General features: G+C 36.4%; 1 protein-coding gene and 1 long non-coding RNA gene across 3 annotated transcripts in view; one reads left to right on the top strand and one right to left on the bottom strand.

Moving 5' to 3' along the window:
• Positions 1 to 27,007, top strand: part of KCTD9 (potassium channel tetramerization domain containing 9) — a 29,957-nt gene that overhangs the window by 409 nt on the left and 2,541 nt on the right. Inside the window, exons 2-11 of one of the 2 annotated variants that reach the window (XM_039461109.2) lie at positions 11,116 to 11,237; positions 13,019 to 13,062; positions 16,649 to 16,745; positions 17,357 to 17,415; positions 17,606 to 17,734; positions 20,384 to 20,451; positions 20,527 to 20,634; positions 21,366 to 21,515; positions 23,437 to 23,542; positions 24,229 to 24,362. In XM_039461109.2, coding sequence (XP_039317043.1) covers positions 11,116 to 11,237; positions 13,019 to 13,062; positions 16,649 to 16,745; positions 17,357 to 17,415; positions 17,606 to 17,734; positions 20,384 to 20,451; positions 20,527 to 20,634; positions 21,366 to 21,515; positions 23,437 to 23,542; positions 24,229 to 24,362 — 1,017 coding nt within the window. The remainder of the gene's footprint in view (positions 1 to 11,115; positions 11,238 to 13,018; positions 13,063 to 16,648; positions 16,746 to 17,356; positions 17,416 to 17,605; positions 17,735 to 20,383; positions 20,452 to 20,526; positions 20,635 to 21,365; positions 21,516 to 23,436; positions 23,543 to 24,228; positions 24,363 to 27,007) is intronic. The other variant, XM_039461110.2, reaches the window with a different exon arrangement.
• Positions 3,719 to 10,251, bottom strand: LOC141580870 (uncharacterized). Its single transcript, XR_012513275.1, has 2 exons — positions 8,442 to 10,251; positions 3,719 to 3,864 (listed from the first exon to the last, which is right to left on the bottom strand). It is a non-coding gene; the product is annotated as an uncharacterized LOC141580870 (long non-coding RNA).

The raw sequence follows: 27,007 nt of genomic DNA, 5'->3' as shown, positions 1-27,007 counted from the left end.
GGGACCCCGGTGCCCGAGCCCGCCCTTCAGCGCCGCAGCTGCCCTGGGGCCGGCTCGGGTCGGGCCGGGGGCTCCGGAGCTCCCGGATGCGCGGTGCAGGGGGCGCGGGGACCGGGGCGCGGGGAGGGCCGCGGTCACCTGGGCGCCCGGGCGGTCGCGCCTCGTCCCGCCTCTCCCCGAGACCCCGCTCCAGACGCAGGAGACCCGCCGGCTCCGGTGCTGAGTAATGATCTGCTCAGAAAGTGGCGGCGAGCACCGGAGCCTGTGCAGATGGGTCGGGGACACAGAAGTCAACTGCTCCTGGATCAACAGAATCTTCTCCCGTCCGAGGTCCAAGACGGGATTTTTAAACACGGGGTCATTTTCTTGTGGATTTTTTGCCCTCCTCGCTGACATGCCTCAAGCCCCCAAGCCCCGCCGCCGCCGAACTTCTCTGTACACGTTTTATTATTTTTGCCTTATTTTGATTCCTTAGAGGACGGGGACAGCAGACCCAAAAGGGATCGATTTGACAGTCGCCTTTGCTGTGTTAGGCCTTTGCGGAGGGTGTGGTGCTAAATGCTCTTCCAGCGCTGGAGCCAGCCAAAACGAATTCTCTTCCTTCCCAGCCTCTTGCCCCACCCATCAAAGTTGTTCTGCTACTTTGGGAAATTTTGACTGTTCCAGGCAGACATTTATTGCGTGGCTAAATGATACCCAGAAGTAACTCAGCCTTTACGAGTCTAAGGTAAAGGTAAATGGGCCTCGCTGTGTTAGTTGCCGAAATACTCTGCTGCCTGCACATTCGGGAAACATTGTAAATTTTTAAATAGTGAAATTGTCTAGTGGTATTAAAAATGGCTTTCCAATTATGCTTCAGTGTAAACATTCTCTGAAAATTCGAATCAGAGTGTGGTTTGTTCACTATAATTTTATGTTCTTCTGGTCTTAGAGATTTAATACTCACGTAAAAACAGAATTGGTATAAATTTGAGTTCTTGAGTTGTGAATGCTACCTCAAAAATATGTTTCACAAAGTTTACATTTACATCTATTGCCTTTTTCTAAACCGGTAGTTAGCTACTACTATCTAAAACTTACGTCGTTACTCTAAGAATCTAAGAAAGATTTAGTGTATGCAAAACTAGTCATATTCCTCAGAAACTTCCGATTGACCTTTTTAATGCAATGTCTCTGCTATGCTACTCATGGAAGTCAGGTATTTAGAGTCAGTCATAAATATTTATGCTCTAAATCTCTCCCAAATCCACTGAATTTAGTTGGCAAAAATTAACTGGGTTGGTCTTTCTATATTGTTGTTCACAGGAATTTTTTTTAAGCTATTTAGTTTTGACTACATTAGATTCTTAGATCTAAATTTTACTTACTTTAAAACTATTCTGCTAGAGAATCTCAGAAGATTGGGTAAAATGCATCTCAAATAACTAAATATGACTTTGTTTATGTTACAAGGATCATAAAACTCCAAACTGGAGAGAACTCGATTGAAAAGAAACAAAGTAATGATCTTCACTACTCAACTGACAACACATTCTAAGCCAACCGTGACAGCGTTTTCACTCCTTTCAGTTGATTAAAAAATTTTATAATTACTCTTATTTGACAAAAGAGCTTGCATTTTTATATATAAAGTGACTAATTGGACTGGCATGATCACGACATAAATGTTCTTTAAGAACACGCTGGGGAAAGTGCTACTCAAATTGAATAGAATTTGATTTCCCATCCACCAGTTGGAATATCTATACCACTTACTTTTATCTCCTTTACCTAGCTTCTGCTTTTGTTACTTGGTATAAGAATAATTTCTGTTTTTTCAAATAAGTTTCCCTCTCATAGCTTGTTTAGTGGTTACCAGACTCTGGGGCTACAAAGCCTGGGGAAGGGCGTGGAAAGGCACAGAATTCTCCCAGGGTGCTGTGTTATATGCTCACCACAAATTTTCTGTATGTCGAAAAATTGTAACTACTGAGTGTATTTGATATTGTAGAGAGGGCTATGCATTCTCTGAACAGTGGTTTCCAGAGAACAGACAGTTTCCAAGACGATTTATTGGAGGTTAGGAAGAAATATACCTTTTACTTATATCTTACACTTAAAAATATAAAATATATGGAAACTTGACTTTTTAGATCTAAAAAGAAACTTGTACTTACAGTCACTGAACATGTCAGCTGGCCTCAGGTCTCTTGTGTGAAAAGGTTAATAGTGGCTTCTTCACTAATCGGTTGTCATTGACATTGTGATATGGAAACTTAACAACTGCCACATTAAGATTTATATCTAGTTTTAGGCCAGGTTTGATGGCTCATGCCTGAAATCCCAGCACTTTGGGAGGCCAAGGCAGGCGGATCACCTGAGGTCAGGAGTTTGAGAGCAGCCTGAGCAACATGGAGAAACCCTGTCTACTGAAAATACAAAATTAGCTGGGCATGGTGGTGCATGCCGGTAATCCCAGCTACTCGGGAGGCTGAGGCAAGAGAATTGCTTGAACTCAGGAAGCGGAGTTGCGGTGAGCCGAGATCCTGCCACTGCACTTCCAACCTGGGCAAGAAGAGTGTAACTCCAACTCAAAAAAAAAAAAAAAAAAAGATTTATATCCAGTTTTAACTAAATTAACCCTCACCAAAATGGCAAGTGATAAGTGATCTTAAATGATTACATCAAAGAAACTGCAGTTTGAAGACAATATTAATTATGCAAGCAGAAGTAAACGATGAAATGTCAGGAGCTGCCACTTATCCTAGTACGTATAAACCATGAGACTAAAAACAGATTGGATCTCTTTTGAACTGAGACATTCAAACTGTGCTGAGTTTTAAAGAAGACTATTTGAAGTCCTGTTTATTAATTGCTATTAATAATCAGCCTCTCCCTAAGTGTGTGCTATTTGAAATATTAGCCATTGACAGGATGAGTCACACTAGTTAGCAAGATATTTGGAAATATTCTCTAGGACATAAAGACAAATGGCTTCAGATTTTTTTCTTTTCTGATTTTTTTGTTTGTTTTTCACTTTTAATGTTTAAAGTCAATCCTGTATTTGCCAGAATTTCACCAAATTTAATGATAAATATTTAGGAGATTCTTGCTGGTTGATTCATAGTCTGAATCACTGAAAGTCCTCATCATCTGAGAAAACATGTACTTTCTGACAGTGGAATATAGCTTGTAACTATATAAATATACAAATGTTTGAGCCCATGCCCAAAAGTGTGTTACCAATGGGGTGTGTGGTAAGAAACTTTTGAAGGCCAGAGATGCAAACACTGGAATCTTTCAATTTTGAGGATTTTTTTGTTGTTTTTAAAAAATACTCCCAAAGAGTTATGTTGTACCTGCCACCCTTTTTTCGTGTGCCTCAACATTTTCATTATTCTTTTTTTAATAGTCCCTTTAAGAGTTGTCATTAAGGAAATTGAAATGGGGACTCGTACCTCTGAATGCAGTATGTGACTTCTAAGCAGCTTAATGTCAGTGCAAAGTTTCTATACATCTTGAATACAGAATTTTTTTTACTTCAGAATATTGAATGGTGAGCTGGGCATATGCCTTTTGTATACTGATTCATTCATTCATCATTCATTCACTCAGTGAACACTTAGTAAATGCCATGTGAGTACATGGCATCATGCCAAGCATGGCAAACATAGTGGGGAAATATCTTCATTCTATACCATGTTTGCATTCTCAGTCCAAGAAATAACTTTTCTTCACGTTTTGGTATTAGGTCAGAAACATGTTGTTGGGGGCAGGCACAGTGGCTCATGCCTGTAATCCCGGCACTTTGAGAGGCTGAGGCAGGAGGGTTGCTTGAGTTCGGGAGTTCAAGACCAGCCTGGGCAACATAGTGAGGTCCCATGTCTAAAACAACAACAACAAAGAATGAAAAACAAATAATGTTGCTGATAGTAAGTATCCAGGCAGGTTTGAATCCATTATGTTGTTAGAGTTGGAGAAAGGTGAAAATTTATGTAAACCTCTGCCTCTTAAGTCTAAACGTTAATAAGAACCTAGTGAAGTCCCAGTTTTTAAGCTTGAACATTTCCTAATATATTTTATATTCAGAAAAGACTATAGTAAAGAATATACATAAACATTAAGAGGAACATAATATAACAAATACCTGTAAATCTGCCAGACAACTGAAGAAGTATCATGTTACCAATAACATAATGTGTTCATTCTTCCTCTCCCCATAAAGGCAGCCATTGTCGGGAGTTTTGTTTTTCTCTTTGCTGTGTGTATGTGTTTTTAGATGAGTAGTTTTGTCACATATATATGCAGAACTAAATTACTTTTTTTTTTTGGAGACGGAGTCTCTTTCTGTTGCCCAGGCTGGAGTGCAGTGGTGTAGTCTTGGCTCACTGTAACCTCTGCCGCCTAGGTTCAAGTGATTTTCCTGCCTCAGCCTCTTGACTAGCTGGGATTACAGGCATGTGCCACCATGCCTGGCTAATTTTTGTATTTTTTAGTAGAGATGGGGTTTCATTATGTTGGTCAGGCTGGTCACGAGCTCCTGACCTTTTTGATCCACCCACCTTGGCCTCCCAAAGTGCTGGGATTATAGGCGTGAGCTACCGTGCCTGGCCACTAAATTACATTTTTTAAAAATCAGCTTTGGGAAATACTGTACCTCAAATTGGTATGATACTGTATATAGTTTTTTGTGGAGACAGTGTCTTCCTATATTGCCAAGCCTGGTCTCAAACTCCTGGGCTCAAGCAGTTCTTCTTCCTCAATCTCCCAAGGTGCTGGGACTATAGGCATGAGCCACCATGCTAGGCCAGAACTTGCTTTTTTCATTCAGTATAATTCTGTTCCAATCATAATTTCTGACATAGTGATAATTTATTCATTTTTACTGCTTTATTAAAGTACATGCTATACAAATACTACCATGATATTCCTGTCAGTAGATGTTAGGTCTACTACATACACATTTATACCATGTATTTTTTTTACCCTAATGACAAACATTAGGCTGTTTATTTTCTTTATATTTTGTTGTTAAATTAACAATGCTGTCATGAATATTTCTGTATATGTATCCTGGTGCACAGCAGCAAGCATTTTTCTAGGGAAGTAGTTCTCAAACTTTAGCATGCAGCAGAGTCACTAGGAGGACTTGAGAAAACTGCTGGACTCCGTCCCCAAAGGGTAATATTCAGTAGGTCTAGGGTGAGGTAGGAATGTGCACTTTTAATTTGCAGGTGAAATTTCCAGGTTGATTCAGATGCTGCAGTTAACGGGATCACACATTTGAGAACCACCACTCCAAGGTATAGACAGGTAGTTGTAATTACTGGATGTTAAAATATGTAAATATTCCATTTTGCAAAATAATGTCAGATTGTTTTTCAAAGTCATTGCAGTAATTTATATTCGTATCAGCATTGCATAAACCTTCCCCACAGGTACACATCCACTCCAACACTTGGTATTGTCAGAATTTTTCATTTTTAATATTTTCATTTTTTACTTTAGAATTAATTAGGTCATCTTTTAAAGAATAAGATCATGTAAATATTTAAAATGTATTTGACTAAAAGTATACATAGAGAAAATTGAGTTCTACATTTAGATATTAATTATGATCAGTGCTTTGGTTGGGTAAATCAGCCTGCACAAATTCAACAAGTATTTATGTATTTATCGTGTATTATGTAATAAATCTTGTGGGGATAGAAGAAAAAATATTTTACATACATGTGCAGGTTTCAATTTTCAAATTTAAATGTAATATATTTTAATAATATAGGTTACAATTTGAAAATGTTGCTTAAAGGCAAATTAAAACTAGCCAGTTCTACTAGGCATGGTGTACCATTTCCTTTCCCAACTCAAAGATAGCTTTCACTTGTCATGGGATCTGAAGTTTCAAAAGAATTGACTCTGAACAGTAGTATAATACAGTCATCATTAAAATAGACATGCCTCTCAATTTACTCTGTAAAATGCTTCCATTCTTAGTGCCTAAGTTATTAAAGTAGATAATCACAGTGACTTGGAAACATCAGGTCCACATGGCGGAAGTAACACATAAAAAGCAAATGACCTTTGTAAGCACTATCATTTTATGATTTCTTTGGCTCAGTAGGAAGACAAAGAAAAACTTAGTATACTGACTGGAGCTTAAGTCCATGATATACAAGATTTTCATTGTTCCTCTTTCTCAGCAGAGTTGTTAGGTAAAGAAGAGTGCATGTGCCAGTCTGTTTGAAACTTTCTCATTAACTTAATCATCTTTTCCATATGTATGACAAATTTATGTTGATATGTGTATTTTTAAATCTGGTTTCTAATTAGTTTAAAATACAGAGATTTTAAATATTTGAATATTACTATTGCAACATAACTCCTTTTTATTTGTTTGGTATTGTTAGTATGCTTGAATGATTAGTTGGAAAACAAATGTCAAGAATAGCCCTCCAAGTGAAAACAAGTTTACTGGCCCAACTTAAGGGAAATTTTCAAATATGTAGAACTATAAGATTCTTTGTATTACTTTAAATTCTGTTTTCTCTAACTGACCACCCTTTGGTTATTTCACTTAAAGGAAATTGCCAACTGCTAGGTTGCAAACTACTAAAATAATTGTATTTGTAGAACTAGTATCTGGAGCTATGGAGACCTTAAAATAAATTAAAACTTCCTGCCTTATAGCAAAGTTAATATAGGTTTGTTGTAAACAAATTCGGAAAACAAACAGAATAAAACAAAAAAGTCATAGTTAACCATAATTCCATTATCCAAAGACAGTCACTTTCAATCGTTTTATGAATATCGCTTTTTTTTTTTTTTTTTTTTTGAGACAGAATCTTGCTCTGTCGCCCAGGCTAGAGTGCAGTGGCATGATCTTGGCCCACTACAACCTCTGCCTCCTGGGTTCAAGCAACTCTCCTGCCTCAGTGTTGCGAGTAGCTGGGATTACAGGTGTGCGCCACCACACATGGCTAATTTTTGTATTTTTAGTAGAGATACGGTTTCACCATATTGGTCAGGCTGGTATGGAACTCCTGACCTCAGGTGATCTGCCCACCTTGGCCTCCCAAAGTGCCAGGATTACAGGCATGAGCCACCACGCCAGACCTTAGTATCACTTTAGAATTACATTTATACCTTGTAGTTTTTTACCCTAATTACAGTGTAAGAGACTTAAATGAACATGACTGATTGTCATACAAAAAAGGTGTGTCCTAGTTCAACACTCAACATTCAAGAAGTATTTATCAAAGGCCTATTATAAGCCAGGTAATGTACCATTTAGGTAGATGGATCCTTTCATTTAAACCTATGGCAGTTATTAGTAGAAAAACTCAGGGATGTACCTCTTTAGTGCTGCTCATCAGCTTTACCAAGGGATAATTGGTCACCTCTATTCACAGAATTCATAACAACTTTTTGTAAATTAAAATTTCTTTATTGAACCTTAGGATCTAGGCAGACAGCCAGATTAGAAAATATTTAGTGATGTGGTAAGTTGTTTTTGATACTTTATTAGGATTGATTTAAGCGCCAATAAAATAAAAGTTCAATTCAATTTGTACCTAGACTGTGCTCCTTAGTAGTTTATAGCCTACAAGGAAATACCTATTGTACCTTGATTGCCTTGAGAATAGTTCTTTCCAAACAGTATGTGTGTGTGTTTATTTTTTTTTTCTATCGTGTGGTCAAATTTGACTTCAATGGGGAAGAAAGGGAAGATGGCAACATCCCAACCCTCTAAATAAAACAGAAAACAGGTCTTGAGTTGTATTTCATCAGTTTGTTACTTTGGGTTCCTATATCATGGGAAAGCCTAATAGAATTAAAATAGGGTTGCTTTTTTCTTCCTTTTTTTCTACTCTTTAGAATAGCACTGTCTAATAGAACTACTGAGATAATGGAAATTTGGGCTATTTAATATGGTAACCACTAGCTAATGTGGCAGTTGAGCACTTGAATTGTGGCTAGTGTGAATGAACTGCATTTTAACTTTTAATTTTAATAAATTAAAATTCAAATAAACTCATACAGCTAGTGGCTTCCACATGGGACAGCACAGCTTTAAAACATGGAAGGTGGCCTTTATTTTCACTGGGACGCAACTAATCCACAGAAAAGCCAAGTCAATCATATGGAAGTAGACAGCAATTCAAGTTAGTGTATTTTGAATAAGTCATATAAGACTGTAAGCTCTCTAATATTTACATTAAGTACAGAAGTATAGACAGATGGATTCAACTTGCTTCTGTTTTACGGCATGGCCAAGAGAGCAGTGAAAGAGATGCTGAGAGAGAAACTTGATGTTAGGGCAAGGAGGGGATATCAGGCAAAAGAAAGCCACATTGAGATACAAGAGGCACAGGTAAATAAGAGGCAAAAGAAAGATTTAGAAAATTCTTTGTATAATGGCAGCTATGCCAAGAACACTGAATTGGAAAAGAGGTGCTGCTTACCCTCCTCTCAGGGCACCTTCCCGACTGCAGTAGTTGTTGCGTATCTGCTTTGGTCAGTCTCCTGCTCCTTTGCATGTTTGCTGCTCTCTTCTTGTCTTCAGTCTTTTCTCTCCTTGCCTTAACAGAACCCTAGCTTTGCTGTGTGCAATGCTTTAGGTACTGTTTTTCCTCTTCCCTTTCTCCCAGGAATGTGTACAGCACAGTTACAGAATTCCTCACGGTGATGCAGAGGTGAACAGTCCTAAGAAATATGGGACATATTTTGCTCAGGCTTTAATTATATATGGCAAACCTGCTGTAAGACACTGTCCCAAGAGCTTTGCATTATTTTTTTATTGTGGTAAAAAATACAACAAAATTTATGATTTTAACCATTTTAAAAATGTATAATTCATTGACATCTTTTACATACACAGTGTATGTAACCATCACCATACTGTTTATTTCCAGTACTTGGTCATCATCTCAAACAGAAACTGTACCCACTAAGAAGTAACTCTCCATTCCCATCTCTGCCTTGGTACCTTTATTCTGCTGTCTCTATGAATCTGCCTGTTTTGGGTACTTCCATGTGAGTGGTATCATAGAATATTTGTCCTTTTATGTGACTGACTGACTTCATTTAGAATACCGTCAGAAAGGTCCATCCACGTTGCAGCATGTGTCAGAATTCATGTCTCTTCTCCTCTGCCTCTCCCTCTTTCTTTCTTTTCTTGCTTTCCTTTTTTTTCTTTCCTTTTCTTGTTCCTTTCCTTTTTTTTTTTTTTCCATCCCATCATATCCAGGCTGGAGTGCAGTTGCCTGATCTTGGCTCACAGCAGCCTTGACTTCGCAGGCTCAGATGATCTTCCTGCCTCAGCCTCCCAAGCAGCTGGGACTACCGGCACATGCCACCATGCTCGGCTATTTTTTGTATTTTTTGGTAGAGGCTGTGTTTCACCATGTTGGCCAGGCAGATCTCAAACTCCTGGGCTCAAGTGATCCACCTGCCTCAGCTTCTCAAACTGCTGGGATTACAGGCATGAGCCACTGTACCTGGCCTCGTTGTTTCTTATTGCTGAGTAATATTCAATTGTATGTATATATACCATATTTTATTTACACAATTACCTGCTTATAGACACTTGGGTTGTACTTTATTTTTTATAATGAACTTAGTTCTGCTTAAATTTTTCTTGCCTTCAATGCTTTGCAAAATGCCCCCACACTCTTCTGGCTTTCATCCTTCTAATCCAAGAGAAAAAAGTTGGAATCTGAGTACTCTGCCTTTGGAAATCTGCACACTCCTGTGTTACTGAGCAACTTTTCCCATGTTCTCTGTTCACTTTATTTATTTAACTAGTAACTGTCCACTGTATTGCAGTCACTGGTGGACAGAGGACCAGCCTTAGTGCTCACTTCATATGGTATCTTGACATGATAATCTAGGGACATCCATGAGCTCACTGATTGTGCTTCATGTTTAGCTCTTCACCTGCTTTTTTCCTTTGTGTGTGTGTGTTTGTAGCTTTTTTGACACAGAGCCTCACTCTGTCACATAGGCTGGAATGCAGTGGTTTAACCTTGGCTCACTGCAACCTCTGCCTCCCTGGTTCAAGCGATTCTCGTGCCTCAGCCTCTGGAGTATCTAGTCATGTGCCACCACACCTGGCTGATTTTTGTGTTTTAGTAAAGATGGGGTTTCTCCATGTTGGCCTGGCTGGTCTCAAACTCCTGACCTTAAGTGGTCTGCCTGTCTCAGCCTCACCAAGTGCTGGGATTACAGGCATGAGCTACTGTGCCCAACCTTCACCTACATTTTATTCCTAACTTTCAGAGGTCATAACTGATAATGATGCAACTGTGCAACTCAGCTGCTGGGAACCCATAGTTACATTTAGGACCGGGGCACAAAATTCATTTATGTGTAGAGATTCTCAGCTCTCTGCTTAAACAGTTGCATGTTTCTTGCGCATATATCAGACTACTTGATTCAAAGCAGGACACATCAATTCACTGTCACCCAGGTATGTGTTCTATTTGTAATGTTAGATGATAAAATCTGGCTTAGTGAAGAATTAAATAAATGAGGTGGGAAGTTACCTTTTCTGTGATAGTTGATGTAGTTAATGGTATGATAAACGGCACCACAGCACTCTTATTCTAAGGATGAACAGCACCAGAGCACTCTTGTTATAAGGATGAATTTATTTATTAAATAAATAATAAAAGGGCAACATAATAGGGACTTACTAGGTCTCAGGCACTTTGCTAAGCTCTTATGTATGAACTCGTAATAACCTTCTGAGGTAGGTGCTGCTGGTTTCTTCATTTCTAGTTGAAGCAACAGAAGCTTAAATAGATTGACTCAAGTTGACAGCTAGAAAGTGTCAGACTCTAGATTGAAGTATAGGTTATCTTACCTCAGAACTGGAGCACTATTTAACTCACCTTAGGATTGTAGATTGTTTTTGGTCAGAGATGATTTCTTATATCTAGTTTAGAAGTCTGCAGTATTAGGCACTAAGTGAATAAATGAGTCATATAAGAAAAGGGGGCACTGTTAAGAACCTCTTGAAGTCTCCTTTCATAAGATAACCTGATTTTCTAGTCCTGTTTTAATGTGATGGTTTGTAACTTGCGGGGGATAAAATTTATTAAATAAGTTGTTCATATTCATCTGGTGTGTTTACAGGTGGTTGCTGTATATGGAACTTTATCTGATTTGCTTTCTGTGGCCAGCAGTAAACTCGGCATAAAAGCCACCAGTGTGTATAATGGGAAAGGTGGACTGATTGATGATATTGCTTTGATCAGGTAACCTTCACCTTTTTATAAGCTGTCAACAGTGTACCTCAACTTCTTGGTGCTATGCTGTTTCCTTTAAGTAGTAATTTAATCACTGTTAATACAGGATTTTGGCTAGTGATGACCTAGAAGTTGCTCTTTGGAATTTAAATCATTTGGGCTTAAGGTGTATTGATCAGATAGAAAACTCTTAGTACATTTCAGTATACTGATAGTGTTTCTGCATAGTTCATATGTGGCTATGAGGAAATTTCTTCTCTGTGGTACTAGAGAAGGATCTAATAAGACATGCAGTTTTTAACATTAAAAAATCTAATTCATCTCTTCACTTTTATAGGCACCTGCTTATTAATCATTTCTTAAGCATGCTTTGCATTTTATAAACATTACAGAGGCCAGATTTTGTGAAAACTTTATAAATATGATAGAATTCTAAGTAGAGATAGCACCAGTGATCCACCATAATTTAGGCTTGTTTGTTATTTAAATTTCCCAGGCAGATTTATCTCTTAAAAAAAAGTGTATAGTTTACCTTACTTCATCTTCACAAGGTCAGAGAATTTTGGAGCAGAAAGATGCTTAACAAAGAAGATGGTAAAATGAACACAAATTAAGTATTGACTATACCAGTTATGTTATAATTGCTTTGTCTGAGTTGTACCATTTAATTTGCAAAGCATGAGGTTTTTTTATTGATGATGTGAAGATAATGATGCTCTCACTTACAGCAGTAATATACTGTTTATCTCCATATAAATCCAGATCAAAATGACCTTTCAGTATAATAATACTGCTTTTGAAGCTAGTCAGTTCTAGACCCCTCATTTTACAGATGAGGAAACTTAATTACCTGTGAAATTGAGAGACTTACCTAGGTCATACAGCTCGTTGGGTTTTGTTAATGAAAAGAAAACAGATTTTTATGCCAAACTGAAAAAGTTAACTGCAGGAAATATTATACACTACATTTTAAATCCAAATAAATTAGGATAATTAGTTTTTCAATACGTATCTCCCAGCTTCTTTCAGTTTATAAGGAAAGCTGAGTCATATTGTTGGATGATGATCTGCATCAATCTAATTTTCTCCTTAAGAAACACAAACTCTGCCTGTTAGGAAAATTCAGCATGTCCTATGAGTCCTATAGGAAATAAAAACGTCTACAGTGGAAGGTCATAACTGAAGCCTTCTGAGCTATAAAATATCTTATTTGTTTTTGGTTCACAATACAGTATCTGGTGTAATTGCTTAGGGAAGAGGATGTATACTGATTGTCCAGAACTGTGGGTTATGTGGAACCATGTACATTTGTGTGTGTGGTAGATGTGTGGTGGGTATACACTGATAGCAGAGTTACTTCCAGTTTTATTTTTTCTAGATTTAATATGACAGTTTATTTCATCTCCGAAGCATACAACAGCTAATGATTTAGGGGTAAAAAAAAAAAATTAAAGAAAAAAGAGTTGGCTGTGGCTTTAATCTATCTTTTGAGCATAATTATTCATTCTCAATTGATAAGAAAGCTGAACTCACATCATTTGTGTAGTGGGATTTTTTTTCCCCCATTTCAAAAGTACTTTGATGTGCAAGATCTTACTTTTGAATTTAAATTCAAAGACAATTACGTTCAGAGGGTTAAATAAAGCATTGGAAACTTAGCTTCTTTACAGTCTAGATTTATAGCAAAACCTATCTTCTATATAATTCTAAGGAACAGTTTCTATAAACAACAGATAATTAATGTGATTTTTAGATTTTGATGGTGGCTTTTTAAATTTTGATTTCCCCAGGGATGATGATGTTTTGTTTGTGTGTGAAGGAGAGCCATTTATTGGTAAGTGACTTCTTTAAAAGCCAATTTTATCTGCCAAAATAATAATAAAAAAAGGATGGAATGGCAGTTATTTTAAATGAGGCCCTTAAGCTTAAACATTAAAAATGATCTGATGGCTGTATTCAGATCTTCATACTCTTTGATTCTGCACTGGATGTATGTGTATATATTAAATTTTTTCTTATATGATCATATTTTAGTATGGATGCCTCGTCTTTTACATGGCTTTAAAGTGCTCTCGAGGTGTATATATTCATTAACTTTAACTTGGTAAGGTAGTTTTGATTTTAGAAACAATTGTTTTGTTTCAAAATTTTTTCTCTGCTAGTAAATGTCAAAATTTCTCTAAGTGTTGTATCACATATTTGTGAGTAAATACTGCTTGCATACGTAGTGTTTAACAATATTTCACAGTGATCAAATCAGTCAAAAAATGACTTGATATCAACCATATACACACAGGTGTGCAAATACACTATCCTTTGATTTGGAAGAAAGCTTATAGTTTTATATCTTAAAATAAAAGGCCTAAAGTAAGATAAAGTATTTGATTTATTTCACTCCATACAGTCAACACTGAATATTTAAGTATTTTTAAAGCATCATACTAATTGCATTTGGTGAGTGGAAGTAGTTTTCAGGATAGTTGCACAGGAAGTTGCCAGCTGAGAAGTGCATACTCTTGTCTGTCTGTCTTTACCTTAAAACTGTGAGCAGGAACTCCTCATCTTCTTCTATCCATTGGCCTAACAGTGATTGGCAGGCAGTGGTCTCTTAATTGGTCCACTGCATACAAACACAATAAAAAGTGATCAATTAAGATTTTAGTTTGTTATTAACTCATGGATTTTAAAATATTTGTTATGTTTTCATCCTCTGCATTTATTGATGTTCAGATTAACTTTTGGCCACTGGAAATCTCTTCAGGTCTTTTTAACACAACCCTGTTGGATTTTATAGCTTGCTTATTACCTGGAATAAAAGGTGTTTATCTTAACCTTTTCCTGTCCCAGACCTGGATCAACATTTTTCCAACAATCCTTGATTTCTTTTAGTGGGAAGTGTCATTCTAAGACAAATCTGGGTGCTGGGGAGGCTCTTTGCTATTGGGTCCATCATTGTTGCTATGCCTTTGGTGGACAGAATTGAAAATATGCAGGTAGAGATACAATTTGTATATAATATATATTATAGGTTATAAAGTTTATATGCCATATATGATAGAATATGTATACTTAAAGTTTATATTTAGGATTATAAGGGTTTTACTTATCCTCTTCTAACTTACATCTGTGTCTCCGTTCTTCCTTATCAATAATCCTGACTTTCAGGGGCATAGGTACTAATAGACTTATAAAGTCATATAATCATTTACTTTGCCCCTCACAGAACACACCTAAAAGTGTCAGAGTAACAAACCTAATACTTTCAGTAACAATATGATTACTAAAAAGTTAAATGTTTTTCATGTGCTAAATCCTTTCTCCTCTTACTTAAAAAATAAGTGTATTGTTTCTGCATTGTCAGAACATATACCCATTGTATATTATACTGTCTCCCTTAATGCCCTCATTTAATTTTACTTCAAGTGTACACTTACCTCCAATCCTTTTGTTATGTTGCTGGAGGTTATCTGAAACTTGTTCTCTAGTAGATTTCTCTCCAAGAAACTATGAGAATAATATTCTCTGACATCTTCCAATGGCAAGATACCATTGCCCTCCACCATCTTTATATAATTTTGATATAACAGTATATGTCAAAGCTTATCAAATTATGAACTTTAATATATGTAGTTTATGTTAATTATACCTCAGCAAAGCTATTGAAAAATCCTTGGTTCACATTATTTTCCTTTGAATATTTTCAATGTGTTACTGCATTTTATTCTGCCTTGAAGTTTTGGTCTCAAAAAATCTGATCTTTTTTATATGATTATTTTCCATGGATCACCCAAAGGACATTTCTCTTTCTTTAAAGTACAGTAATTTTAGCAGAATATTTCTTGGTGTTCTGAGTTGTTCTGCATTGATTTTCTTAGTATGTGATGGATCCTTTCAATATATAGTTTCAAGTGTATATATTTTTAAATTTCAGTAAAGTTTTCTTGAAGTTTACATATATTTTTTGTTCACTTTGATTTGATTTCCTTCTTTCATCACTGTATTAAATGTGTGGTGGATCTTTTACACTTGTTTTTTACATTTGAAACTTTTTCCTTTCTTTTTATTTTTTATTTTATTTTTTTTTATTTTTTTGAGACAGGGCCTCACTTCATCACCCAGGCTGTAGTGCAGTGATGTGATCTTGGCTCACTATAGCTTTGAACTCCTAGGCTCAAGTGATTCTCCTGCCTCACGCCCCACAAGCAGCTGGGACTACAGATGTGTGCCAGCATGCCCGGCTATTTTTTTTACAGTTTTGGTAGAGATGAGGTTTTGCCATGTTACCCAGGCTGGTCTCTCATGCCTGAGCTCGAGTAATCCCCCTGCCTCAGCCTCCCAAAGGATTACAGGCATGAGCCACCATGTCTGGCCATTTCCTTTTAATTTTTCAAGCTATTCTCTTTTATACCTTTTCTTTCCCTTAAGTCATTGTCTATTATGTTTAATCACTCTTGTATTTCTTTTGCTTTAATCTTTATTTTTAAAATGGTTTTTCATTTATTTCTAATTCTCTCCTGAGTTCTTGCTATTTATGAATTTTTAAATTCTGATTTATATTATTTTATACCTTGTATAAACTTATTTTAGCATGTTTCCGAATATTAGATTATAATTTTAATCTACTTTGTCGGTATTTCTGGAATGCTTTCATTATCTATAAGGACATTATTATTTTAACACCTTTGTATGACATTTGATCAATCTCTTTGTATTGCTTATTTTTATGTGACTAGTTTTTCTTAACTTGAAAAGAGGGCCGACTTAGGACAGTTTTTCCAATTTCATGGCTTTAGAGTTCCCTTTTCCATTGTTTTTGGGAAGTGTTAAAAAATACAGAACTGATTTTCTGATATATTCTGGTCTTTTAGACCTCTTAACTTTCATCTGGACTCCTTCCTTTTTTTTTTTTTTTTTTTGGTCTCTGTTTTCTTTGTTGCATTCGACTTGGATTATTTTCCCAGCATCTTATTGATATGGAGCTTTGTCCTTAGAAGGGAGTTTCAGCCATGTGGTTTTGAGAGTTTATTTTTAGCCCTATCAGATCTTATTGCAAACTACTTGCATCACCCATTTTTGGGGTGATCTCAATCTGTTGTTCTCAGCTAGACTTACTAAGCAATGAAGTCAGTATCTGTGGATGGCTTTGACATTCGTGGGTTCATCATATACTCTGTCGCTTCTCTCTGCTTTTTCTTTCACAGGCGCTGAAAGCATGCTGCTCTTACAGCTGTTGGTATTGGTGGGACTACTTTATCACCTAGTGTTGTTTTAGATGCAGTCTATGGGTTTGGGTATTGCTGTCCTAGTAGCTCTGGTATGCTTTTATTATGTGTGTGTTCAGTTTAAAAAATTATGCCATTGCCATCTTCCCGGAATCCTCAATCTTAATATTTTTATTATTTTCTACATATCATCTCTAGATCCTCAGACAGATTCTAAGCCGCCTGAAGGATTGTCAGGATTCCACACAGATTGGCTAACATTAAATGTTGGAGGGCGGTACTTTACAACTACACGGTAGGTGTGTGTGTGTGTGTGTTAGAGAGAAAGAAAACGCAAAAGGAATACTGTGTACCATTTATTCTTCAACTTGCTGATTTCTGTAAAATAGATTCAGATGCTGCTTAAATATACTATGTGATCTGAAGCCATTTTTTATAACTTTTTTTGAAGAAAAAAGTAAAAACATGGTTCATTCCAGAGAAGGCATAAAAGGCATCACTTCAGTGTTTTATAACATGCTTTTCAGATGTTGAGTAATAAACACACAATACAAGTAAAAATTAACACTACTAAAATTTGTAGCGACTACAACTGCTTTTGTTAAAGGGCAGAAAAATATAAGTTTGGAAGATCAAGAATATTATTATGTAGTAGCTTGCTAACAAGATAGACAAGTAATTAAATCAAAGGAAAATAAAACAATATTTAAATCAAAGGAAGTACCCGATTAGAAGGGATCTGATAAATGGCAACTTACTGCACGTTTTTGTTCCCCAGCGTTACTCCTACCAGGTTGTAGCATGCATCTTTTTGAGAGAGCAGCTGGGATCGAGTATACTCTTGACTTAAATATGTTTGTTTATAAAGACAAATGGAGAAATCAATTTTTTTCCCTGAATTCTTAGGAGCACTTTAGTGAATAAAGAACCTGACAGTATGCTGGCCCACATGTTTAAGGACAAAGGTGAGCGTAACACATTGTTTTCACATTCTTTGTTACCTGTTTTGTATCTGTACTGACTTTATAACTTCTAACCTAATAATCTCAGTTTTAAGAGTAAAACCTTACTGGTATATTAAGCAAATTTTTCCTCATACATTTCTGACTTTATTTTTTGTTTATGGGGGACTTTCTTTATTATGTGGTAACACAGGTGTCTGGGGAAATAAGCAGGATCATAGAGGAGCTTTCTTAATTGACCGAAGCCCTGAGTACTTTGAACCCATTTTGAACTACCTGCGTCATGGACAGCTCATTGTAAATGATGGCATTAACTTACTGGGTGAGTTTATGAAGACTTCCAATATAATTCTCTTAACTACTCACATTTTTGTAAGTTTGTAAGATTTTAATTTTGTTTCACTCAGCATGTTTCCATACTTTTTTTTCTATTTTGTAAACTAAATGTGTTCACATGTATATCAGTGTCTGTAGGTGTAGAAATAGACTTAGCACAGGTGGTCCTCCAGGTAGGTAGTCTTTGTACATATGGATAAATATCTAACCCATGCACTTCAACTCTATATTCCAAATTGCTTTAGATTCTATCACAAGTGACTTGAAAGGATGTTGTTGTCTCCTTTTTTAAGAATTGAATTGTGAATGTAACTTGGCTCCAAGTTATGGATATTCTTCACATTATGTGAGAACTAGAGTAGTCAAGAGGGGAAATCATGCTTCGCAGTCATAAATCTGCATTCGAGTCTTGACTCTACACCTTGCTTACTTGGGGAAACTAACTGGGGGAAAATTTCTCTGAGTCCTATTGGAAAAATGAGTGTCTTGCCCCTTTCTATATCACAAGATTTTTGTGAAGGTTCATAGAGGGGATGTAGACAAAAGCCCCTATAAAACACTGTTTGCACATTTGGAAGCAAACAGGCCTCCAAGTGACTGAAGTTGATCTGATGTTAGTACTTGAGGAGTGGTAGGCAGTTGGCAATCTTGAGGTTACACGCCTGCCAACTTCAGCAGATCACTGCCATGTGGGAACATGGACAGATGCCGAGTGCCAGAACCTTGGTTTTTAAAGAAAACCTGGGTATCTAAAATTTTATGTGAAATATTTTTATTTTAAAAACATGACATGCTGAACACATCAGAATCAGCCTGAGGACTGCTAGTTTACAGTTTCTGTAGTGAAATAAAAAGTACCCACTAACTTTTAGTGTTGCTATATCAAACTTTATATTCCCTTTAAAAGGTACCTATTGCCAAAAAAAGAAATGACACTATTTGACCATTTTGGCTAGTTCTATAACTTTATAACTAAATTCTGGTTGCTTTCTATTTCTCCCATTTTCGTTTTTCCTCAAATTATTGATAGCATTTTATATTGAACTTGTCTAGAAAATAATGTTAGAAATACATATATCCATGCTGTGTCACACATCTGCAAACCAAGCTATTACCAAGATTTGCTAGTTTTTTCTTTTTCATGTTTCTCAACCATTTCTTTTATTTGTTCAAGTGTTCAAAAAGCAGAGCTCTCCGCTGGATTCATTTTATAAAGAATTGTTTTTAGTTAGTACAGTTTTCCATCCAAACTCTTTACATTGCCTACAGGTTGCCTCAAGTAATTATATGGTTTAAAACAATGTACAGTAACTTCACTGACACCAAAAAGTAGTGAGTGGCAGAGCTAGTATTCAAATCCGGATTTTACTTGTGCTAATAGTAAAATATACTAAATATTTCTTCCTTTCTTCTATCTGCTGTTCTTCATGTGTGTCTTTTCTTTTCTTTTTTTTTGTTTTTTTGAGACGGCATCTCACTCTGTCACCTAGACTGGAGTGCAAGGGTGTGATCTCAGCTCACTACAACCTTTGCCATCTGGGTTCAAGCGATTCTCCTGCCTCAGCTTCCCTAGTAGCTGGGATTACAGGCATGCACCACCATGCCCAGCTAATATTTGTATTTTTTTTTTTTTTTTAGTGGAGAGGGGTTTCACTATATTGGCTGGACTGGTCTCGAGGTCTCCTGATCTCAAGTGATCTGCCCGCCTCAGCCTCCCAAATGCTGGGATTTCAGGTGTGAGCCACTGTGCCCGGCCTGTCTTTGGTATTTATAAGGCTTCTCTGGAAGTTTTAAAGGTTTAATTCTAAACCTAGAATTAGAAACATATTAGATAGTAGCTAGTAGCAAATTGAGAGTGTGGCCCACAAGAATCTCTTTTATAATATGTTGGTTTCCACCAGGGATATTTATCTTAGTGTGCCTGCCCCTTCAGGAAGAATCTAAAGATTATGCCACTCTGACTGGACTGGATTCCTCCTGAAACGGAAATCTGGACTGCGTATGCCAGAGTGGCAACCTGATGCTATACCTTGGATGACCTTTGTTTTGCAATTGGATTATTGACCACAGAGTTTGGTTTTCATGGAAAAGACTGTATTACTCTTCCGAAGTTACTGGTTTTCTCTATCTAGTTACCCTTACTAGCTTGTAAGTGTTTGAAGGGAGGGATTATGTTTGATACTTTCTTTGTAATTCCAGAGTTCTAAGTAGTTTTTTACCAGGTAGACAGCCAACTGAATGATTGAGGTTTTCTCATTTGAAAGATAATGGAGCCCAGATGTATTCCCACACATTCTGATGTTTATTAACAGATTAGAATAAGTAAAAATACCAAGTCATTTGAATGATATACATATTTTTTTTTACCAAGTAAATGATAGATGAAACCCTTTTTATTTACAATTATTTTTAAATTTTATTCTGCTATAAGAAATATTTCTGAATTATACTTTTGACATTTTTTGTGAAGCCATCATTTCTGATTCAGTATGTAAAAGATACTTGTGGCAAACCTTCAGATCTAAAACGTCACTTAAATGTTAAGATTATGTGAACTAATCATATTTTATTACATTCACAATGAATGTAATACATTCACTAAGTTACTGTTTCAGAATCATTTTTGTTCTGATAGGTGTGTTAGAAGAAGCAAGATTTTTTGGTATTGACTCATTGATTGAACACCTAGAAGTGGCAATAAAGGTAAGCCTGGTTTTACGTTAGCCACTTATTAAATTTATTGTAGCTGTCTCCCAAAAGACTCTACTAATTTCTTAGTATCTTTTCAAGAATTCTCAACCACCAGAGGATCATTCACCAATATCCCGAAAGGAATTTGTCCGATTTTTGCTAGCAACTCCAACCAAGTCAGAACTGCGATGCCAGGTAATTAAAGCAGACTTTTGTATGAATTATTTCTGTCAGCAAATCTGTGAATAAAATTTTACATTCTTCTAATGTTTTGGGTTTTTTTTTTTTTTTTTTGCTTTATTTTCCTTTTACATGCAAGATATAATTTAATTATGAGTCACAGCATTGATTTAGTTCTGAAATGGTTAGCCAAAAAGAGATGGAATAATAGCCTTTTTTAATTGTCTAATTATATCACATGTAGCAGTTTGTGAATCATGCATGGAAATTGCAGCAGTTTTTTAAAAGTCAATATTTGTACATTTGCAATGTACAGGCTGATCAGTGGCAAGTACTTTTATTTATGTGTACTGTAGCATTTCAGATTTTTAAAGACCACGGTACTCATTTCTGCCTAATAAATTGTCTTGATTTATTGAAGTAATAAAATAATTTTAATATAATTAGGTTTAACTAAACACTTACTAGCAGATAGAGGACTAACAGGGATCCCTGTTTAGAAACTTCTACAGATAAATGAATTACAGCCAGGCTATACTCTAATATACTTAGAGTTTCTTTTATGAGGAACCTATTTAACAACACTTCTTTTATGTATCTAAATTCCATTTTGATCATGTTTTATAATAAACTCCAAATGACTGAACTGTCATTTGCTTCTAAAAACAATTTGGTGGTTAGCTATAGTAATTAAATTTAATGCAGACGGTTTAATTATAGTGACAATTTGTGCTTTTTTATTTCAGGGTTTGAACTTCAGTGGTGCTGATCTTTCTCGTTTGGACCTTCGATACATAAACTTCAAAATGGCCAATTTAAGTCGCTGTAATCTTGCACATGCAAATCTTTGCTGTGCAAATCTTGAACGAGCTGATCTCTCTGGATCAGTGCTTGACGTAAGTATCATTTTAGGCTACAAGAGAAAATTAAATTTTTAGTCTATTGAATGGTCTCAAAGAGCCTTTGAGACAGGAATTATAACTATCTTTTACTGGAGCTTTTATTTGAAAACAGATAATTTATTATGTTGATATAAGACTGAAGGGTCTGAAAGTAAAATGGATTTGGTTTTGCAAGTTTGATATCCTTTCTTAAACATAACTGAAAGGTTTAGCAACTAATAAGAATTTAAGTCTTGGAATTAGTTCCTGAACTCCTTGATATACTGTACTTTATTTATCAGGACTCATATTTTCAGCAAATTATAAAGGTACCTTTTAAAGGTACCTTTAAATTTGAAAGGAACCTTGAAATCTATTCAACCTCATTTCTGGAATGGGAAAATGTTACTGCTCAAGAAGAATTTGGCAGAGATATTTTGAAATAAACATGGTGTGCATCAGTCTGGAAGTTAACATCTCAGTGGCCTTTTCCCTCCCTCAAATATAAATACATACATATATATACATAGTATCTGTGTTTATTTGAAGTTAGAGGATATATGCAGACCAACAATGAAATCTATTAACTTTTAACAACTGTAAGTTCCTTACCACCAAGGCCCATGTCTATATGTCTTTTGAATCAATAGCATCTTGCTTTTGGCAGTCATTTATTGAATTATAATTTGGGTTTACTCAGCTGCAGCTTATTTTTCCATGAAGCTTTGTATCAGAGCTAGTAACAAAATCTACCAAATACACATTTTAGTTATTTTCACTGTCCTTATTCTGTCTTATCTTGAAGAGTCAGGTTGGTAGCAAAATAGGAAAAAGATTAACATCATCAAAAAAAAAAAGTATGAAGGGCCTAGTCTTTAAATAGAGGCAGCTTTATTTATGTTAAGGACAAAAAAAAAAAAAAGATTTTTGTCAAAAACTCTTTGAGATAAATGAACATAATTTAAAACTCTTGGCTGGGTGTGGTGGCTCATGCCTATAATCCCAGCACTTTGGAAGGCTAAGGCAAACAGATCACTTGAAGTCAGGAGTTCAAGACCAGCCTGGCCAACATGGTGAAACCACATCTCTGCTAAAAATACAATCATTAGCCAAGCATGGTGGTGCACGCCTGTAATCCCAGATACTTGGAACACTGAGGCACGAGAATCGCTTGAACTTGAGAGGTGGAGTTGCAGTGAGCCGAGAGAGCACCACTGCACTCCATCCTGGGTGACGGAGTGAGACTTTGTCTCAAAAAAACAAAACAAAACAAAACAATAAAATCTTAAGACATGTATTTTCTGCCATTTTACTCTCTGTTCTGCATTACGCATTGTGATTTGGCTGCTCAGGGTTGATAATGTTGCAATGGCTGGTGCAGAAAGACCCAACAAGCATCCTGCTAGTGTTTTGTAGCTAAATAGTGCCTTTAAATGCTGGCATTCGTATTCTGACCTCTGAGTTGAAGGCAGTAGGAGCATCTTTGGATATCAAGAATTTCACATAGAACATCATGATTCCTACAGTAATAAGAGAAAATCCATATCCCTAACAAGTCTATGCCTTCCTTACTCATACAATTGACTGTTTCATTGTCATGCATATGAGTGTTTATAAAAATAGAGATAGAGATGTCCTTCATAGTTCTGACTCTCCCAACTTTTTTATCTAAACCATTATGTTTCATGTAAAATGAACATGCTGCTGTTAATTTGCATTTGTTTTTTAAAAAACAGTCGTTTAAAAAAAATTTTTTTAATGTTCCTAGTTCTTACTGGGTTTAATTAGAAAAGCCTTTATTATAAACAGAAAATAATTGATTATGAGTGTGTTGAGTAGAGCCCTTTCCCTTTTTCTATTTTTTTCTTTTACTGTTTCAGCTAATTTGAACAAAATTATGAACCTCATAACCAGGGCTTTTCTCTTTTCTTTGCAGTGTGCAAATCTCCAGGGAGTGAAAATGCTCTGTTCTAATGCAGAAGGAGCATCCCTGAAACTGTGTAATTTTGAGGATCCTTCTGGTCTTAAAGCCAATTTAGAAGGTGAGATCCTATCTGTAAATAGCTATTTGTGGAGAAAGCAGACCATAAAGGAAAAAGCCCTGGAAAGTAATTGTTATGGGTGAAACAGGATAGCTGTAGGGGATATGTTTCTTCTGTCATCATATCTGGAGAACTTCCAAAGAGGTACATACCTCCATTTGGTCTCAATCAAATGCTAATCTAAACTGAGGACTCAGAAGAAATACAGGCTCGAAAATTAAATATCAACATCTTAAACTTTCAAATGGAATAAAATATTCTTATACTGATCAAAAGGAAAAATTTCATATGCAGAAAGCCAGGGAGTTGTAAAAAATCATTTTTAGATTTAATATATTCTTAGTTTGTTATTGTTTTGTTATATCTGTGACTGACCACTTTGTTTACTTGTATATTTTAGGAGACTACTTAACTCCCTTATCATAGAGCTGTAGAGGCACATTATGAAAGTGCTAACTACCATAAAACAGAACTACATTTCTTCCTTCAAAAGTATTGATGAAAGCATTCTTTCATCAGTGAACTCTTTATATATGTAAGTTTATTGAGAGACAAGATTTTAGATTCATTTCCAAAAGTTAAAGGAAGCTGTCATTATTCACCCCCATTAAGTCATCTTGCAGTTTTATTGACGGTGGATAACTGTATTTTTAAGTTAAGCTACTCCCAGAATGTGTTCACTGTAGGTGCTAATCTGAAAGGTGTGGATATGGAAGGAAGTCAGATGACAGGGATTAACCTGAGAGTGGCTACCTTAAAAAATGCAAAATTGAAGAACTGTAACCTGAGAGGAGCAACTCTGGCAGGAACTGATTTAGAGGTGAGTTCACCAACATTTTAAGAGTTTTTATTACTCTAGACTTAATAAGTATTTCATGCAAAATTTGTTGAATTCAAAACAAAGTAGTTGGCTGGTAAAACTGCCAGGTAACATGCCAACACAGCGGGAAGGATGTTTTCTTTTGATTTGTGTGTTTACACAAATAAGAATTCCAGAGCAGGATTCACTTACCTAAGTCATAGATGCCACTTGTGGATTGGAAGACTCATCTGACATTCAGTCTAGGTTGATTTCATTTCTCTCCTTTTCCTTGAGTTTTTCTTAAGTAAATAAGTTTGATAGATGCATTATTAATCTAATATATTGCATTTTCCATAAAAAAATAATTCTGAACAGAATTAAATGGGCTAGATTACTTCTTAAACTACTTAAGAAATTTAAATGATATCCAGGTTTGAAATCAGGTTCAGGAAAAGTCTATTTAACATTAGAGCCATATGTTTTTTGGTTTTCACCTTGAGATTGTAATTTTGCCTACTCATCTTTTTTTTTATAAGAATTGTATTTGTATGTCTTCTTAATTTGCCAGTTTAGCTACCAAACTCGATAGCTTTTGACAGGTCTACACCAGCACCATCCAGTAGCACTTGGTGCAGGAGGGACACTTTCTATATCTGCTGTTCAGTATAGCAGCTACTAGCCATAGATAGCTGTTGAGCACTTGAGATGTGGCTAGTGCAGATGAGAAGTTTATTTTTAAATTTTATTTAATTGTAATTCCTTTAAGTAGCCACATGTGGCTAGTAGCTATGAAATCCGGCATAAATTGGATTGCAGAGAACAGTGTTTCAAATTTTAGCTTGCTATTAATTTTTTTTCTTAATGCTTTTGCCTAGATCTCTTGATAGCTCTCAGTAGCAGAGGAGCAGGCCTCTTTCACCTTGAAGGCAAAAAGAAATGACCCAAGATTGTGATCCTATCACAAGCACAATTATTTATTATTTGTTACATTACTTCCATCTAAGATTATATTTTTTTCGTAGGTTTTAGTATACTGTGTAGTCAGTGTGGCTTAGCACCAAAAACCTACTTCTGCCTAACTGATTGCAAAGACTGATAAGATTGACTATTGAGGGGAGAGCTCCTGAGGTCTGTTCTCCTAACAGGTTATGTTTAGTCACCCTTCTCTCTAACCATGCTTCCCCTGTCATATCCAGGGACTTAACTAGAATCTCCATCTTATCTATCACTCTGTGATCTCAAGAGAAATTAAGAGCTGGGTACAGTGGCTCAGGCCTAGAATCCCAGCACTTTAGGAGGCGGGCAGATCACCTGAGGTTGGTAGTTCGAGACCAGCCTGACCAACATGGTGAAATCCCCGTCTCTACTAAAAATACAGACACTTATTGGGGCATGGTGGCACATGCCTGTAATCCCAGCTACTCTGGAGGTTGAGGCAGGAGAATCTCTTGAACCTGGGAGGAGGAGGTTTCAGTGAACCGAGATGCACTCCAGCCCGGCAACAAGAGCAAAATTCCATCTCAAAAAAATTAAAAAAAAGAAATTAAGAAACAGCTTCAAATTCTGGTAGTTACACTACTCTGTACATCTATCAAAACTCATTGTATTATACGAGGCATTAAAAACAAGGGCAGTTCCTTGCTATGAAAATAGTAGGTCTTGCCGGGCGCGGTGGCTCAAGCCTGTAATCCCAGCACTTTGGGAGGCCGAGGCGGGTGGATCACGAGGTCGAGAGATCGAGACCATCCTGGTCAACATGATGAAACCCCGTCTCTACTAAAAATACAAAAAATTAGCTGGGCACGGTGGCTCGTGCCTGTAATCCCAGCTACTCAGGAGGCTGAGGCAGGAGAATTGCCTGAACCCAGGAGGCGGAGGTTGCGGTGAGCCGAGATCGCGCCATTGCACTCCAGCCTGGGTAACAAGAGCGAAACTCCGTCTCAAAAAAAAAAAAAAAGAAAATAGTAGGTCTAGGGAATGGAAAAATCTGTTCTACAATTTGATTAAGTAAAATCTTTTCAGATTAAAAAAAACAGTCTTCTCCCATCTCATGCCTTTTGTTGTTGTTGTTGTTGTTGTTGTTGTTGTTGTTCTTGGATCACAGTAAAATTGTTTTGATAATCTTTATTACCTTGGGGCCGTGTACAGTGGCTCACACCTGTAATCTTAGCACTTTGGGAGGCCGAGGTGGGCAGATCACTTGAGGTCAGGAGTTTGAGACCAGCCTGGCCAGCATGGTGAAATTTTGTCTCTACTAAAAATGCAAAATATTAGCCAGGCGTAGTGGCAAGCACCTGTAGTCCCAGCTTACTTGGGAGGCTCACGCAGGAAAATAGCTTGAATTGGGAGGTAGAGGCTGTAGTGAGCTAAGATTGTGCCACTGCACACCAGCCTGGGCAATAAGAATGAATCTCCTCTAAAAAAAGAAATTATGTGTGTGTGTATATATATATATTACTATGTTAGAATCCATTCTGTATTTTAAATCAATGGTCCTCAACCTTTTTGGCACCAGGTACGAGTTTCGTGGAAGTGTTTTTCCACAGACCAGGGTTGGGGGGTAGTTTTGGAATGATTCAAGTGCATTACATTTATTGTGCACTTTATTTCTACTAGTATTACATTGTAATACATAATGAAATAATGATATAACTCACCATAAT

This window comes from Saimiri boliviensis, chromosome 13 (genome assembly GCF_048565385.1).
Source record: "Saimiri boliviensis isolate mSaiBol1 chromosome 13, mSaiBol1.pri, whole genome shotgun sequence".
NCBI classification, from domain to species: Eukaryota; Metazoa; Chordata; class Mammalia; order Primates; family Cebidae; genus Saimiri; species Saimiri boliviensis.
This window is presented reverse-complemented; position numbering and strand designations above follow the sequence as displayed.